Source organism: Chrysemys picta, chromosome 4, assembly GCF_011386835.1.
Source record: "Chrysemys picta bellii isolate R12L10 chromosome 4, ASM1138683v2, whole genome shotgun sequence".
Classification (NCBI taxonomy): domain Eukaryota; kingdom Metazoa; phylum Chordata; order Testudines; family Emydidae; genus Chrysemys; species Chrysemys picta.
Window position 1 is genome coordinate 14520220 of NC_088794.1, and position 18914 is coordinate 14539133.

At 43.1% G+C, this 18914-nt stretch overlaps 1 protein-coding gene across 2 annotated transcripts in view; it reads right to left on the reverse strand.

The window, feature by feature from the left end:
• CTTNBP2NL (CTTNBP2 N-terminal like) overlaps positions 1 to 18151 on the reverse strand; it is a 39597-nt gene extending 21446 nt beyond the window's left edge. The window contains exons 1-2 of one of the 2 annotated variants that reach the window (XM_005303552.5): positions 18002 to 18151; positions 4594 to 4701 (exon numbers count right to left, since the gene is read on the reverse strand). In XM_005303552.5, coding sequence (XP_005303609.3) covers positions 4594 to 4701; positions 18002 to 18103 — 210 coding nt within the window. In that variant the 5' untranslated portion in view covers positions 18104 to 18151. Of the gene's footprint in view, positions 1 to 4593; positions 4702 to 13771; positions 14024 to 18001 lie in introns of those variants that run through there. The other variant, XM_005303551.5, reaches the window with a different exon arrangement.
• Between the last annotated feature and the right edge of the window lie 763 nt (positions 18152 to 18914).

Consider the following 18914-nt stretch of genomic DNA (forward strand, 5'->3'; position numbering starts at 1 on the left):
AAGATACAAGGTTTTTTCAGCACACAGTATTTTTGTGTGCTCTGAATTGGATTGAGGCTAGTGGGGCATCTGAAAGGCTAGTTAAGTCAGCAGTGCAGGAAGGCAAGCAATGTACCGTTCCAGTTTTGAGATATCGGAAGTTGTAACATTACAAGTAATGACAACCCAACTTGAAGTAACCTTTAATATTGAACATGGTCACATTTTACTATTTACTTCAATAACCTGCCAGCTCCATTTCCTCCTTTCTAATGTTCCAGTTTCTCTAACTTCAAAATTATTGAACAGATAAAGCACATTTCATCTAATAATAAAGGCTTTTCCCACCATATCTCAAAGGCAAAAAACTAATATTTGCTCAGTTTTTTAGCCACTGGAGCCATGAGATTTCACACTATGCATTACTTAGTTTATCCTTTCATCTTAACATACTGTTTGCTGCGTGTGTTTCTGAAGAGGTCTTACCACGTAGCACTATCCTCTTGGCCACACCACCACCATAGGTATGCAGGGCTCAAAGCGGAGCAGAAATGTAGCATTTTTGCTGCACTGTGGGGGGAGGGAAGCCTGCATTCTCTCATTTCCTAGAGAAACCTATTACTCCAAGGTATATCCACTTGTACTACCCCAAACAATTACTTCTCTGCTTCCTTGGTGTTTTCCCTCTTCAAATATCTGTAGCCGGACGGCTTGAATAAGATGGCTGCCCCAAACTGGGAGTTTAAGGAGAATTTTCTACACTTGGTAACTGCTGCAGGTCACAGTATCTTGTGAAAAATTAAATCCAAGGGAATAAGATGGATGATGAAGTGGAAGTTCCTTCACAAAGAGAGTCTTTTTGTATATGAGAAAACTCCTCCAAACAATCCCAGAGATTTACACCTGCACAACTGAGGAGGAGAATAAAAGGAGGAAAAATAATGAAGACCAAAAACAATCCATTCCTAAAAAAACATGTGATGTGTCAGCTACAGAATAATCATCACTGATAGCAAGATCGGGTTGTGCAGAACTAATGCGATGATGGCCTGACATACAAGGCAGATCCCAAATCTTGAACCAAGCCAGATCTCATTTCAAATCAAAGGATCCGGTGAATGGAGTCTAATAGGCAGCTTTCTTTTCTATACAAAATTAAATCCAATTTCCAATCATCTAATGTAATATAGAGTGGACTGCAACATTGCTAGCTTCTTTTCACTTCATTCATGCTGCCCGGTGCTGAAGCCTGGAAAGATAACTTTTACCTAAACACAACATGTGCAGACTAAACACAACACTTATATTTGATAACATTTGGCACTTTCTTATCCAAATGCTTTCTTAATTATAGCTGTGGTTTCTCTGGGTGTTCTCCTTATTTGGGGGAAGAGCTTTAGAGAAGACAAAAGCTGCTTGCAGTAAATAAAACTAGACTAGTACAACAAAAGCAATCTTTTATGAAAACATGTGCAATAACTACCTAAACATCTGTTACCAATAGAACCAGAAGGAATTATAATGCACAGCACAGCAAGGATAGGCTGTAAAACTAACTATTCATGGGGTTCTCTCTTTGAAGCATATTGGTAACCTTCAAAAGCAGACAGAGCTACAGTTAGTTGGATTTGTCACTTAGTTTTGGATGTTTTAAAATGGATCAAATGCAGAGGAACTGAAGGTAGATCTTTCAAGGTACTACACATGGAAGCTGTTTTTATTTGCCACCAAACATGCAGCGTCCATGTTAGGCTGCAGAACTGTTCCATTGGTATCCACTGTAAACGTGTGTGATGCAAGAGAACTATAGTGTGAGTACAATACTATACAAACTTTTAATAATGGTATCTAGGCACTATGGTGGTTAGTTCCTTAAAAATACATATGAGCAGATACAAGCCCATATGGTGAAAAATCAAAGGGAAAAGGAATGGGGAAGCAGCGTAAAAGGGTGGACGTTACCAGAGGGGGAACAGAAAGAGAACATTATGAGACAACATATCACATTATCTTTGAAAACTCATGGCGATTGGGGGAGGTCCCGGACGACTGGAAAACGGCAAATATAGTGCCAACCTTTGATAAAGGGAAGAAGGAAAATCTGGGGAACTACAGACTGGTCAGCCTCACCTCAGTCCCTGGTAAAATCATGGAGCAGGTCCTCAAGGAATCCATTTTGAAGCACTTGGAGGAGATCAAGGTGATCAGGAACAGTCAACATGGATTCACCAAGGGAAAGTCATGCCTGACCAACCTGATTGCCTTCTATGATGAGATAACTGGCTCTATGGGTATGGGGAAAGCAGTGAACATGATAGATCTTGACTTTAGCAAAGCTTTTGATATGGTCTCCCACAGTATTCTTGCCAGCAAGTTAAAAAAGTATGGATTGGATGAATGGTGGATAGAAGGCTGTGGGAGGTCTAGATTGGATATTGGGGAAAACTATTTCACTAGGAGGGTGGTAAAGCACTGGAATGGGTTACTTCGGGAGGTAGTGGAATCTCCATCCTTAGAGGTTTTTAAGGCCCGGTTTGACAAAGCCCTGGCTAGGATGATTTAATTGGGATTGGTCCTGCTTTGAGCAGGGGGTTGGACTAGATGACCTCCTGAGGTCTCTTCCAACCCTGATCTTCTATGATTCTATGAACACCAAGAGCCAATGTCAGAATTGTTGCATGGAATTTTGCAGTTACCATAGACTGCACAGCATGCAAGAGAAGCAGCCCAGAGCAGCTTTTCACACATACAAATCAACAGAGGACAGCATTGGAATAAAATTGTGTTCAGACAGCAGACCTATATGACTATCTATTCCATATTTAGCTTTGAGATAGATTAATCTTTTGCCACACAGCTAGAAAGAGATGAACCACTTGCACTAGCTACAAAATACATACATACAAAGTACAGACCATGCAAAATGACTAACTGGAATTTTAGCATGGCCCAGGACAGGAATTATGAACCTAGCTATAAATTCTATGTCACTGTCCACAAGTTACCAGATAGTCAACCTTCAAAAACTTCTCTAATTTTTTCCCCACAATACTTTTACCTCATTATCCCCACACCCCCACTCTCCCATTTAATATTCCCTCTCAGAAGAGAATAGATGCATTTTAAAACATTCCCTGAAGAACAACAGATCAAGATTGCTGGATAAAATGGAGGTGTCAGCGCCATAGCTAAGAACACCTCATTGAGAACACCCTGTTCTCTGCACTCTCTCATTTTAACCTGCATGCCTTGGATAATTGTAGCTGCCCTGATATAACAGAGAAAGGCAATCTCAGTTATACAGGACAAACAACACAGGTCAAAATCAGCACCTTCAACCACTGCCCGGAGACAAACAGGAAACCAATGCAAATAATGGAGTAATGAAGAACAGACATAATGTGATCCCTACAAGGGCCAGCTGAAGTTTGAGTAGTCTTAAGGTACGGTTTCCTCAACACATATCGAGTGCATTGCAGCAGACAAACTGCAAGGGGATAAAGGCACAGATAAGGATGACAAGGTCCTGCATCCGAAAGAAAGGGATGCAATTTTCTAGCCAAATACCGATAGAGAAAACACTACTACTGGTATAGGCCATCCAGATGCTTCTAGAGAGAGATCAGGACTTCAGTCTGTGACAGAGTAACAAGTGATGAATCAATTACCCCACCGAAGGGGCAGATGCAGTTTTGCAATTTCATCTGGTTGCTTGCCTCTCTCCAGGAGCATTAATTCCATCTTATCAGCGTTGAGTTTCAGCTAGTCAGCCTGGATGCAAGCCCCAAAATCAGCGACATTTCTCCACCATACTGTCCAGCTCCAACAAAACAGCACTGTGCATCACTCACACAGGCAGCGAAGGCTGTGGCGCTCCCTTTCTTTTCTAGCAACTTAATATACACGCTACATGAAAGAAGGGTACAAGAACACTCTGCAGGCTGCCTAGCGTGCACATAAACAGCACTGTAGCTGCGGTAGCAATGCCAGCAGCAGCTGCGCCTCTGCTTCCACTAGCAGTGCTACCATGGGCAAACTGCTATTTATACTCCTGCTAACTTGCTGAGAGCTAGCGTGAATGTGTGTGCACAAGCAAAGGAATCACAACCCCCGCCTGAAGTGTAGATGCAGCCTTACTATCCCATTGGGGCTATGTTATTCTTAGCATGGAACTGGCATCTGCTTCTTAGGAAGCAGTCACCCCTGCCAGAGAGATTTTGAGAGCTGATCTTCTCTGCTGCTCTGAAGAGTTTTGTTACTGAAGAAACAGGAACATGTGAAATATTTAATTAAGAAGTTTAAGACTAACCCTTTTAATTCTTCCTGATAAAGAATCAAGAGCAGTTTTGTTATAAAAAAGGAAGTACTGACATTTAAAATGCTCTCTGCACTTAAACACTGAACTGCTTGCTTTTGCAGCCAACTTTTTGGTAACGAATTCCAAGATATAGATCAATATACAGCATTGACTATCTAACACTGCTGATATCCAGTGTGACTGTTTAAAAAGTAATAAATCATTGCTGCTAAACCCCACCTTGTGATACAGGCCTTTGGCAGAACCTACAGGAGGATGGTAGCATTTCTGACTCAATTACCTTACTTACAACATACCTTTAAGGCATCTATGACAAGATCTCTTGCTTCTAGTTCTCCTTCAAGAATACTAAATAGCGTCAGTAGTTCTGGTTTGCTGAGCTTTTCCAGATTCATTCTGAATACCTGAAAAACAAAAGTAATTAGAAAAGAATTAGTTCAATAGATGTTGCTCTGAACAAAACCCAACGGTGATATTCTAAGACCCAGGAATGCATAACCTTCATTGAACTTGGAAACTTCAGACCTTTTAGTTTTTCAAATTGCAAGCTGTATTGTCAAACAAAGGAGAAAACACACACACCAATGTTTTCTTTATGACCTCCATAACTAGTTGCAGAAGATTGATTTTTCACCTTTTCCCAGGGGTTCACAAGCATATGCATACCCAGATGGTGTAGGCAGAAAATAAGTGCTAATGTACAATATTCACTGAGCAGCAGCCAAAATTAACAGGAGGGAGAAGTAATTTTTTTTTTAAATCATGCTACTGTGGATTATAACCATAACGCTGCAAATGTCCCACTAAGGACTTAATCATGGAGCCATACTTCAGGCGTATAACTTGTAGGTTAAAAATGGCTGCTTAAGAACAATACCTTTGCAGTCCAAATTGATCCATCTACCAGAAGATAAATATTAAATTTATAAATTAGCATTTCAAAGCTACATTGTACCTTTTGAGCCATCCCTAACGACCTCTCCTGTGGCACACACTCAAGTCACTCCACAAGGTTAATGCCACAGAAACATACACATACGCAGAACTCTGGTTTCTATTCTCTCTATGGAATTTCTTCAGCCCATAGCAGCTTGTGAAATACAATTTTAAGTTGTACACATTAGAATGCAGATCCAATACTTCTGGATACTGGATTTTAATTAAGAGCAACAATAGTCACATCATATGTTTTAACAAGTCTATGTCTCTACGGTGGAAGCCTAAAATACTCTGCATTGAACATGTATAGGCTGTGAAAAGTCCTAAAATTACAACCCATTCTTGCACATATCCTTCAATGCAAGGCAACAACAGTAGCAGCTAAATGTGTCAAATTCATCCCAAGCTTTTGCCACTCTTAACACTTGCTAAAAGTCAAAAACGTCATGGGATGCATGAACAGACTTCAGTTTGTTATATGGTGCTCAACTGTGCTAGCAAAAGATGGATTTACCCACTGGATGTTTAATTTTTAACTTTTGTTTAGACAAATATATGCAGCAGAATGGAATCCAATGAAACCTACTACTCTAAAAGTCACTACTACTTTGCAGGTAATTTGCATAATTGTCTTGTGTAAAGCTAAGCAAATAAAGCCATGTTCAATCTTGTTTAAGCAGACAGAAGGTGGGTGAGGTAATATCTTTTACTGGACCAACTTCTGTTGATGATAGAGACAAGCTTTCAAGCTATACAGAGCTCTGTGTAGCTTGAAAGCTTGTGTCTTTCACCAGAAGCTGGTCCAATAAAAGATATTACCTCACCCACCTTGTCTTCCTAATATCCTGGGACCAACACAGCTACAACACTGCAAACAAAAATGGATTATTTACGCTGATGAAGTTTTCCAGTTTCTGGGAAAAGAAAATTGTCTTGCTCACCCAGCAGAGTAACAACCTTAAGTATCCTCTCTACACTTTAAGAGGAATTTAAAGTAATGATCTATTCCTCCCCTCAGCATTAATCAGAGGGCACTCCAGCTATGAAATAATATTCTTGTTTCACTCAAAGTCCAGTGTGAAGTATTAAAGCAGCAAAGTTTCAGCAGAGCCGTACAACTTTTTTACAGGGCTTTTCTGGGTAGATTTACACTGACATGTCTAGAGAGTCGTCTTAAATGAAAGCATAGCTATGGCTGTTTATGGTACTGTGGTTGTGTTAAAATGCAATGTAACCAGCCATTAAAGAGCTGTCAGCATAGCATGTGTTCAGTACTGCAGATAAATGAATTTACTGTCTGAGGGGAAAGAAGTGTGACTGTATAATAAACAGTTTGGTAAACCTCTAAATGTCTGGTTTCATGATTTCCAACAAGACCAGCCAGCCATAAGTTGGGGCCTTCAAGACAGAGGAGGAAGTAAGTGGTTCTCCGAGTAGCACCAGCATGATGCAGGAGAAAGTTTAAATTCCCTACAGGGAGGGAATTCCCTTCTGACAAGTTGCTACCCTACTTAAAAGCTGTGAATACTTCTAGGCAATTCCAACAAGATATTGAGTTCCATTTCTACACTGGACAATGACTGAGTTAGAGACTACCACCTCTTAATTTAGTTATGAGTAAACAAATCAATACGAACTTTACTGCTCTGGCTTAACAAACCCACTTTTGTTTGACTCACTGAAACACGTTTTATTTGTACTAAAAAAAAAATCAAAAAGGGGCATGACCTGTTGCTTAAAAAACAAAACAAAACAAAATCACAGCTATAGGAGTCTTGAAACTGCCAAATAAGTGCCTGGAAAATTCTCAACAACAAAATCCCACCTTCCTGCTTTGTTCATGCAAGTTGGTGAACTGCCCAGCATTATTTGCTTCCAGATACTACACTGATGTTAAAACACAAACTAAAAATATTCAAAGGTTTTCAGAGAGAGTCTTCTTAAATGAAAGCATAGCTATGGCTGTTTATGGTACTGTGGTTGTGTTAAAACGCAATGTAACCAGCCATTAAAGAGCTGTCAGCATAGCATGTGTTCAGTAAATGATTAAAATTTTGAAGTTCATATTTAACTCCACACTTACAGCAAAGGGAAGTCAACTGGATTTAAAGCAGCCTTTTTTCTTGAAGAGCAAGCAAATACAAATAATAAGGAAACTAAAGGAGAACCCATTTCTTTTCACGTGAATACTTCCCCTGAAGGGCAAAAGTTGAGGCCATTTCCACTACTGTTCACAGACAAAAATTCTTTCTACCCTGGGTCATCTTTGTAGAACTAAAAGCACTGAGATAATAATCAGATTCAGGACATTTTACAGTCGCAGTTTGGCTTTAGATGCTTTGATCTCTGCTGCAAGTGTTCTTGGAAGAGGGCTTTCTGAACCAGCAAATACATTTAACATCCATGGGTTCTGGAATACAGTCCCCACATTCAAAATTTTAATTAGAGTTTTATAAGAATTGTTGAGACTTGCCAGGAGGGTAAAGGGAAGACTTCTTTAAACAAGAGTGGACACTTAAGAAGAATTTAATTTGGCCCAGCTTTTTTAAGATGAAACATCTGAATTATTTTGTCATTTTCATTTCAAAACAGAATTTAGAGGCAGCACATGCAGTGTATAGCATATTACAGCATTGTAGAAAAAAATCCCAACCCATGCCTCGAAGTAAAAAAAAAACAAAAAAAAAAAAACCAGCTATATTCAGGACAAAGGGGAAAAAAAATCAGAGGATTGGTTGGAGTCGTGAAAAACGGATTTCTTCAATGAACAATATATTTGCTCTATCTTCATTACCACTAGAGTTGGGTGACTAGTACAATTTCTCTCTAAATATCTGTTTGAATATTTAAACAAATATGCTTTGAGTTCACTCCCCTGCATATTTGTTTTCCACAAATATGCTAAGAAATTAAATTACTTTGCAGGGATGATCACAAAAACAGTAGATTTTAAGCCAACATTTGAAGAAGGCAAATTTGAAATTAATGTTATTCTCATACACTCAAGTAATAACACACCATCCATTTGAGCTGTGCATCCAAACAAACGTCCCAAAATTCAAATATTGAAAAACAGAAAACTACTTCCAAACAAGTTACAGACCAAGTTATCTTCAGGAAATTACTCAAATCATTTTGAATATACATTTACAAAAACTAATCTGTTCCCATGCAGTTTTAATCCTTAACCAGTAAAGTCTGTGGATTCCCAATGAACTTAGACTGCTTATATGCCCATTTTCAGACATTTGAGCACATTCTTGAGACTAAGTTTGGCACATGTTAGGAGACATACTTGTTCCCTAGTCTCTTTCTGAGCGTAGTGTTACTTGGCATTGTCATCTTGCATTAAGTGGCTTCAAAAATATAAGACAGTTTTCAACCACATTTATTCCAACTGCTTCAAGTAGACTTTGCTGGGAGGTCATATTCAGGTGCTATTGTCTGAGGCATATTCCAACCTATAAATCTGAAACAGGAACCACTTGTAGACATGATCTGAATGTCCATAATACATCCAGGTTTGTCTGCAGGATATTTTGCAGAGACTAAATCATTTAATGTATTCTTACTTTAGTATAAGAGATTTCATGGAGTTTAAAACCTAACTATAAACTTTTGCACAGGAACCTGGATGTTCCTCCACCCCTAGGACGGACTTTCAATATGTGCTCCATCTGCTGTATAGGCTGGCCGGCCATGAAGCCAGAATCTGGAATATTCCAGGGTTTGCCAAGCCTGGAAGGCTGTGGATAAGATTCTTCAAGAGAAATGCCTTTATCAGAAGAATCAGTAGAAATCTAAAAGCTGATCTAAAACTTTTTTTTAAAAAGCAACTAAATTCATTAGTGATCTAGTGTATTTTATCATAATAAAGTTAATATTTTCCATTTCCATAGTCATCAAAGGAGCCCAGTGAACCTTGCCCGTAGAAAGCCTCAGCTCCTCTGTGAGGCATGCCTCACCTCCATTTTACAGATTAGTAATTCAAGACAAAGTGTTTTCCCAAGGTCTCTCAAACCGTGGCAGAATCAGAAAGACAACCCAGAAATCCACATTCCTAGTCTTCTGCTTCAACCACCAACCATGCAGCCTCTTGTACTCAATTTTACCTCATTATCTACACTTAAAATTTCTACTGCTTTTCCAGTTTAGGAGACTCATATTTGTATAAGCTTGATTAGATTCCCATTTCACCAAGACATTGCGTTCTTAACGACTATTCTGTAAGTAGACAATTGCTGGAGAATTGTAAACTGACCAATATACTTTTTTAGAGACACAGTTGTGCAAGACCAGAAACAAGACACCTCTTCTCATGCCTGGAATTGTTTGATTGACAATTATGTTACTTCTATGCTATGAAATCGCTAGCTAGTTAGAATAGCTATTTTGTACATCGCAGGAAGAAAATGTGTAGTGCCATTTATAAACGGAAGCAGAGAACAGAATCATAACATCCAAAAAGCAACTCCCATCACTATCTAGAATTAATTTTACAGGTTGGGACCAGGGTAGGGGATATGGCTTTGTTTTCAGTTTTTAAAATTTACCATGCTTAAGTAGGCACTTTTAAGTTTATGAACTGTATGATTGCCATGGACAGATTTTAAATCTCAACATCCTGACTGTCCGCCCAGGAAATGCATGACTTAATTTTAACAGTGGGTCAGTTCTTGCACAGACTAATTTATGAAGGTTAAGACTGAATCAGTATTTACAGGAAACAGTATCAAATCATATTTTGTGAGATGTTCACTATTAAGTTGTATTAGTTCAGTGAAGAGAAGACAAATTTAAAATAAGACAAATATTTTCTTTTATCAATGAAGAAAGCTGATATTTTCCCCTGTAATTTTTGAGGTCCTACAGGTGGCAAAACTAACTGCACTATTCTGAACATCGATTTTCACACTGAAAAAATGGAAAACTAGCATCTGTTTTATCAGCAGTACATGGAGAATTATGCTTATTTCTGCATTAGCTCACATCAGCACATCCTCTGCAAAGCTGTGAGAGTTTCCTACTATGGTGCATTTGCTTGCCACCACTGCTCACAAACTGGATTTAAGTACAAATAAGAGGGGAGTTCACAGTTGACCATTACCTGCAGCCATAAGCACGGTGGCTATCCAGTATGTTCTAAGTCAGGGGTCGGCAACCTTTCAGAAGTGGTGTGCCGAGTCTTCATTTATTCACTCTAATTTAAGGTTTCGCGTACCGGTAATACATTTTAATGTTTTTAGAAGGTCTCTTTCTATAAGTCTATATTATATAACTAAACTATTGTATGTAAAGTAAACAAGGTTTTCAAAAGGTTTAAGAAGCGTCATTTAAAATTAAATTAAAATGCTGATCTTACCCCACCAGCCTGCTCAGCTCGCTGCCAGCCTGGGGTTCTGTTCACCTAGACCAGCAGCGGGATGATCAGGGCCTGCGGGGCCGGGACCCCAGACCTGGGGGGGGGGGGGGGAAGAAGGAGAGTGTGTGTTTCAGGGGTCAGGGCAGAGGGCTGGGGGAGGGGGTTCAGGGCAGAAGGCTGGGGTGTGTGGGGGGGGTTTTCAGAGATCAGGGCAGAGGGCCGGGGGGGGGGGGGTGCAGGGCAGAAGTCTGGGGTGTGTGGGGGGTTCAAGGGTCAGGTCAGAGGGCTGGGGGGGGTGTGTGTGTGCAGGCCAGAAGGCTGAGTGTGTGTTGGGGTGTGGGGGGTTCAGGGCAGAGGGCTGGGAGGTTGTGGGGGGTGCAGGGCAGAAGGCTGAGTGTGTGTGTGGGGGGGTTCAAGGCAGAGGGATGGGGCTGTGGGGGTGCAGGGCAGAAAGCTCGGGGTATGGAGGTGCAGGGCAGAAGGCTGTGTGTGGGGGGGGATGCAGGGCAGAAGGCTGAATGTGTGTGGGGGGGTTCAGTGCAGAGGGATGGGGCTGTGGGGGTCCAGGGCAGAAGTCTGGGTGTGTGTTGGGGTGGAGGGGTTCAGGGCAGATGGCTCAGGGTATGGGGGTGCAGGGCAGAGGGCTGGGGGTGTGTTGGGGTGTTGGGGTCCAGGGCAGAGGGCTGTGGGTGCAGGGCAGAAGGCTGAGTGTGTGGGGGGTTCAGGGCAGAGGGATGGGGCTGTGGGGGTGCAGGGCAGAGGGATAGGTGTGTGTTGGGTGTGGGGGGTTCAGGACAGAAGGCTGGGGGCATGAAGGGTGCAGGGCAGAAGGCTGAGTGTGTGTGTGGGGGGGTTCAGGGCAGAGGGATGGGGCTGTGGGGGTGCAGGGCAGAAGGCTCAGGGTATGGGGGTACAGGGCAGAAGGCTGGGTGTGTGTGGGGGTGCAGGGGTTCAGGGCAGAGGGCTGGGGGTGCAGGGCAGAAGGCTGTGTGTGGGGGGGTTCAGGGCAGAGGGCTGGGGCTGTGGGGTGGTAGGGGGATTCAGGGCAGACGGCTAGGGTGTGTGTGGGATTCAGGGCAGAGGGGCGTGGGGGGTGCAGGGCGGAAGGCTGGGTGTGTGTTGGGGGTTCAGGTCAGAACGCTGGGGGTATGGGGAGTGCAGGGCAGAAGGCTGAGTGTGTGTGGGGGTACAGGGCAGAGGGATGGGGCTGTGGGGGTGCAGGGCAGAGGGATGGGTGTGTGTTGGGTGGGGGTGGGTTCTGGGCAGAGGGGTGGGGGTGCAGGGCAGAGGGATGGGTGTGTGTTGGGGTGTGGGGGGGGGGTGCTCCCAGCCCACTGCCCTGGGCGGCTCATGACAGGGGGCTGGAAGGGATATGCCCTGTTCCACCCCCTTCCCCCAGGCTTCATCCCTACCTCTGAGTCCTCTACAGAGCTGTGTGCACGCTGCCGCTCTTCTCCCTCCCCCTCGCTAGGGCCATCAGCTGATTGGCCAGGGAAGGAGAGGAGGAGGGGCCGGAAAGCACCACGCTGGGGGAAGAAGCGGGGGAGGGGGGGAAGCTTGGCTGCAGTAGAACCAAGCTTCTGCCTCCAGCCCCTGCAGGGGAGAGCGGGGGGGCTGAGTGGGGCTGGGGGCCGGGACCGCGGCAGGGAGCTGCGTGCCACTCAAAATCGGCTCACGTGCAGTGTTTGGCATGCTTGCCGTAGGTTGCCGACCCCTGTTCTAAGTTATCAGAACATAGAGCTAACCTTTATAATTCAAAATGGTAATGCTTTGACCAAAGCCTGTCCTATTTCCATAGCACCATACACTTACAAAGTGCTAATGAACCAAGTCCCTGCCCCCAAAGATATTATTCTAAATAAGCACTTCATAACCCTCCTGTTAGACTATTTATAGAAACCAAAAGCACAAGCTATATAAATTAGTCAGTGCGTATACTGGCTTCCACTTTAATTTTCAACTTTGTGAAGCTCAAGATACTTTGAGATGGTGGACACACCCATACACACACTACAGCCTAACAGCAACAAGTCACATACAAGTAAGTGATAACTGTACTCAGAGCACAGCTCACCCAGCCATGCTGTATGTCTTAATAATGAAAATCTCACAAGACAGATATAATTAAAACAGTATTTTGAAAAAAATGCACTTCCACTACTATGGTTTTAAGACACCGGGTAAAGGTCACTTACGACACCTTGCAGATCACACATGGCTGAACCGATGCACATTTAGAAATGGAACCCGCCTAACCCTTTTATCTTGTGGGATGCTGGTGGGGGGAAGAAGAAAGAACTAAAAGTCAACCCAATGTATTTTAGTGCCCAATTTCACAAGAACGCCAGATGTCTCTGAATCAAAAAATAACTCAGAGGCCATTACACCAATAAATTCCATCGTCTATCTGAATCCTAGCCTGGGTCACTCTAGGCATGTCCTTTATATTGTTAAGCTCCCTAATTTCGCCCCCTCTAAATACTATTCAGAGGACTGTTCCCTCTGTATCCCTGCACAATTTCCCCCCTTTAATACCACACACACACACTCATCCTGGCAAGTAGATTTTCACATGCAAACTGGCGAGAATGGACCGAGCACCTCTATATTCCTAATAAAAAGCTCCACTTATAACAACTTTAAAAAACAATACTTAAGGAATAACAATTAGAACATTACAGTTCACATCCAGTGCAATATGTTAACCTGTGTGAACAGAGAGAGATCAAACCACAAAAACTACAGTATTTAGTCTTATAGAATAAATATTTTTATTGAGTCTGAGATCTGCTACACTTTTAAGTCAGTAATCAAAAGTTCAGAGCTTAAACAAACAGAACTGCTTATTTCTTGTCCCTTTTAGCTCTGCTACGCTTTTTTCAGCAGAAACATAATTTTATACTTGAAAGCAACATTTCTTATGGAACATTTTCTTCTGAGCCTGTTAATATTTCCCTTAAAATAACCTACTTTCCAGCATTTAACATGAAATACACCCACAAAAAATATTAAAAGATATGTTTAAGTATTTAAATTTAAAATTATCTTACAGACATATTTGAAATTGGTTTTAAATTACACCTAATTATTCTGAGCATACAGTGTTGGAGGAAAGGATGAGGGAGGCTACCAAATAATAAGAGTATTTCCATATATTTAATCATGCAAAATACCTGCACAGATTATTATGAAGGCACTAGGCTACATTCTGCTTGTAGTCATAAGTATAAATCTGAAGTCCCCAGCCTAACAGAAGAATCTGGTCCACTGACTCCAACAGAGCTTGATGACATACTCCATGACTTCTAAGGGGCCAGTGTTCTAATCAGACAAGAACCTAACCACATCACTCTTGAAAAGAACACACAGCCGAATACGTAATAGAGATCTGTCAGACAGTTCACATACACTTAAGGATTTGACTCATGTGTCTTGTGCTTTTCCTTGCAACGTCTTACACAGAACAGAAGTGGGCATTTTCCTCTAATGACTGGGGATACTTCCTGTCCTTTCACAGGCTATGGCTACAAATATGCTGGTTTTTCAATAATGCTTCTGTGTCTACAGCTCTGAATAAGCCTCATTTTAACTCCTTATAGCTGAAAAAGGGCTGATATTTTCAGAAGTCCACAGGCGTTCAGATACCGCAGTGATAGAAGCCATACAAGAACCTAAAAGGATAGTTTGGAAATCAGCAAATAAAAATATGCTGTTGTATACACAGAATGTTGCATCTGTGCTTTCAGTTACACTATTCAAAAACAGGCATACCACTCTCTCTAACTTCTTGTCTTTCCGCAAACATATTAGGCAGTAAGCCAAAACCACAACAGAGATTTAAGTTAAAATGAGTAGCATTTGGGGTTATTTTGGAGGTGGGGAAAGGTGGAAGATTTAAACAAAAAGCAAAACAAAGCAACCCCTCTTCCAAAATAATAAGTTCCCCACACCAAGTTATTCTTAAAATATTCTTTAAACTGTGATGACAAACTCGTCCCTAAAATCCCCCTGAACTATATGCTTCTGTTTTCTAGAACTACAAACTACAAATATCACACTTGAAACCCCTGTATATAAAATCCTCCAGTTACATCTCTGGATGGCAAATCTCTTCATTTAAGAAAAAGCAAATCACCTATTCATTTCCACTATCCCCTAATCTCTGTCCTGTGCTGTGCTAATGGTCTGCAGACAAAAGCTCTGGAAGAGGACTAAAACTAAAAGCCAACTAATACATATCTTTAAGTCAAATACAAACACAAAATAAGCCACCTTCAAACTAAGATGCTCTGCACAGACACATGAAGACTTTTTTCTGGCTGGGAGCTAGTTAAGACTAAAACTTTTAAAAAATGCACAACAGAAGCATATTTGTGTTAAGAATGGACTGACCAGACATTTCTGGGGTCAATCATCTCAGGTTAGAGAGCTTTCTTCTAAAAATGAATGTTTAGATAAAGAGCTTGAAAAATCCATGTGTCTTCTTGCCACTATATACATATATGACCTGACACTGTTAAGTTCTAAATACCTACGACACCAACTGAATTCAGATGCATTCAGCACCTTATAGCATGGGGCACTATGTTTCTAGCCCTAATGTTTACAAAGATATGTGTGGTTTACATTTCAGAAGCTGGCAGATTAAATTTTGTCTTCCTGAGTCTGTGCACAGCTCCAGTGACTCTGTTGCTGCTGGAAGCCTTGCTGAGCAACAGCAGAGTAGTTAATAAGACCAAAGTCATTTTCACTGAAGACCTGAGGGTTCTGAATAGCAGCAGAGAAATTCAAGAATCATGTAAATTTCACACTTGGGAAAGTTGAACTGGATGTATGGTGTCATAGTTGTAGCATAAATCCTGCTAAGCAAGGCAGGAGAAGTAGGCCTTGTGTCCATCATAGAAGAGGATCACGCCTAAAAGCAGACTAATAAAGAGAAGAGTGGCAGAGATTTTTTCCTCGCTTCCTTGCAGCAGCCAGGATCCTGAAGCAATATCCTCCCCTTTCTCATTAGCAGGAGTTCTGGGTTTCTCATGGAGGCATTACTCCAGGGCTTGGCCCATAGAGGGGGCTTCCCCACCCTTGCCTTTTGTATAAACCTCTCACTATTAGGCTTAGTTCTAAGGCTAGTAAGTGTCTGGTAAATTTTTGAGACCTAATTAGATACATTTCTGTTCCTGCTTTATTCTGTCAGCAATTCCCTGACAGATACTCTTCATGCCTCTTTCCTCCATTTAGAGAAGAGGGGATTTTCAGAGCTAGTTCCAATGCTGGTCTGTAAAATAGCCAGCAATGGTGTCAGCGAGCGTCTCAGCCAGCACTCCATCCGTTACAGACCAAGGATGTAAAATTTCATGACATCTATTGGGCCTCTGAATCAGAGTCTGTTCTCAGAGAAGTCAAACACTGGTTCATGAATACTGTGCACACAGACCAGATTGTATGACTTGGAGGCACCTAAAAAGGAACTATCCAAAATGACTGATCTACATTTTAAAAAAGATGACCGGATTGTTTGTCAAATCCAGAAGCCCCAAAACTGGTTCATAAGGCTTGTTGCCTGTTTATATCGCCAAATTCATGTTTCAGCAACATGCAAACGAAGACTTGTTAAGAGAATCCACAAAAATATAAAGTTTTTTTTTTTAAACACACAGAAGTTATCAACCTTTTAACTTTTGCTTCAGAGTGCAAATTGTAGAGGAGAAAAAAGGCAAAAACCTTAAGTTTTCTTACCAAAGACTATTAAATATCTAAATAATAAATTAGAGACAGATTATTTAGAAAGGCTTGGAAGATAACAGCTTTAAGTTAGCTGTTGTTTTTGTATTGTTTTACATGGAGAAAAAATAGTCAATTTCAATGTTTTAAAGCCTTGATAGCCCACCTGTTAATGGCTTTACTGCAGGGTGAGGGATTTGTGATGGCCATTTTAGCATCTCTATTTGGAATGACATGTGCCTATACAGGTCTGTTACCAGTTTGTCCCTATCTTTGCTTTGTCAATAGCTGTTGAGGCTTATACTTCCATGTTAAGTATTCTCTGCCTCTTTCCTGTAACATAGCCAGGCCAGTGCCAGTTCAATATCTTCAGTCTTCGAAGATAAAAAACTGCTGCCTTTGTTTGCTCTCTTACTAGTTTGCTTCTCATTTCTCTCCATGGGATGCCACTACGCAACTTTTTATGATTTTCACTTTTAGCTTCTGCTCCATCTTCCACATAAGAACCCACTTCCTGCTAGAGATGTCAAGAACTTTTACTCTGGGTTATTTATTAAAGACACAAAGGTGGACAAGGAAATATATTTTATTCAACCTCACCCACCTTATCTCTCTAACATCCTGGGACCAACTCAGCGACTTCTCTGCATACTTTGGGTTAACACATTCTGGATTTCAAAGACTATATCCAGCCCTGATCAGAGAGATTTCTCTCTACATCTTCTAGTGGTCTGTCTAGTCTAGTCTAATGGACCAAAACAACAGCATCACTACTTCCTCTGGAAGTCCATTCCATGTCCATCTCATTGTTATGAACTTGGGGAGGAGGGGAGAAGCACACACTTCAACGTGAAGAATTCCTTCCTTAATTGCAGCCCATGGGAAACCCTTTTGAATAAAAATACAGTTCTTCCCCACCCCACCCCTTGGTGTTTACATCCTTCAGATACTTGTGGACAGCCCTTTACTCCAGTCTGTTTTCCCATTTCACAATTGTTTGTATTTGCATATAGGAGACATTAGTGAACAAACTCCAGAAACCAAAACACCACTAGGATTATTTTTTGAGTGACACAACTAAGGTACAATAATCATCAAACAAACAAATGCGCACTCGCTTTATACATTTTGCAGGAAATAATTTTCACAAAGGTGTGGATGCAAACTTCTCGAGAGTCTCTTTATAGCAATGCACCTTGCTGCCAGTTTCCCCCGTTTAAAACCAGCAGGAAGGAAATAAAATCTCACTGGTAAAACTCAAAAGGTATCAACACCTGCAAGGGTCTGTGGGACTAGAGCCGGGGGGGGGGGGGATTTCCTACCCCTCCCGCAGCACAGTCCTTGCCCGAGGAGCGCTGCACTTAGGCTAGATGATAACCCAAGACACCGGTTGGAAGTTGGTGCTTTAACCCGGGACACTTTATTTGTTCTCACGGGCGCAAGGTCCCTCCCCCCCCGCACGAGAAGCGCCCGCGAGGAGCTGCTACCTCCCGCCTCCGGGACACCTGGCGCGAGCTCGGCTCCCGGCGCGAGCTCGGCTCCCAGCCGAGCCCGCCCCCGCTGCGGGCGAGGAGCGCGACGTTAGCCCCCAACCGGCGCAGCGTGCCCGCGGGGGGGGTCACGCGCCCCCCAACGGCCCCCCCGGGGCGGGGGCAAGCAGCGCCCCCCAGTGACGCACTGACCTGAGCCGGGCCCCGTCCAGATCCACACCCGCTACCGCTACCACCCGGCCGCGCTCCCCATCCAGGCTCCTCCGCCCGGCCCCGCTCCGCTCCGCCTGACATCGCGCCCGCCAATGGCCGACCCCACCGACTGGGACCCACAGCCAATCAGCGAGCGGAAGAGCGGGGTGGGGCGGGGCGCCGGCCGCCGGGGGCGCCGCCAGCCAACCAGAGCGCGGCGCTGGGAACGGAGGGGCGAGGCGCGGGGCTGAAAATCCCTTTTGTTCGCGCTCCTGGAGGGAGAGTGCGGGGTTGTGATTGACACGTCACTTCCGGGGGTGGAGGCTGAGCTTGCATGCAGAGGTCCTGGCCCGGGGGGGCGCTGTTCCCAGGCCGTGCAGTGCCCGGGGGTCTGGGACCCCCCCAGCCTGGGGCAGGGGAAAGAGGGGGCACTTTCTCTCCCCGCCCCCCCCCCAGTGCTGTTATTTCCCCCTCACATCACTTAGTGTCTGGCCTTTGCTGCTCCTTCTGCATTAAGTTCAATTTCAACTTCACCGCTGCACTATCTGTGCCCCATGGCCTCTACCCCCCATACCATTACTGGTAAGCTGGGCCTGCCCCTCGTGGGTGCTTACCATGTGCCTGATCAATAATTGAGCTGACTGTTGGCATAGTCCTTATGCTGGCGATGCCTGTTTGGTTCCTTCGGGCCAGTAAAGGGAGGGAGCCTGATCGGTGTCAGATGGTGCGAATGAAGCACCAATGCTTGATGGCACCTGCCTCTTCCAGCCAGGTCCTTTTCTTGCAACCTCAAACTTTAGAGGTCAGCCTCGCAAAGGTTTTGTCACTTCTGTCACAGCACTATAGGGTGACCAGATGTCCCGATTTTATAGGGAAAGTCCCGATTTTTGGGTCTTTTTCTTATATAGGCTCC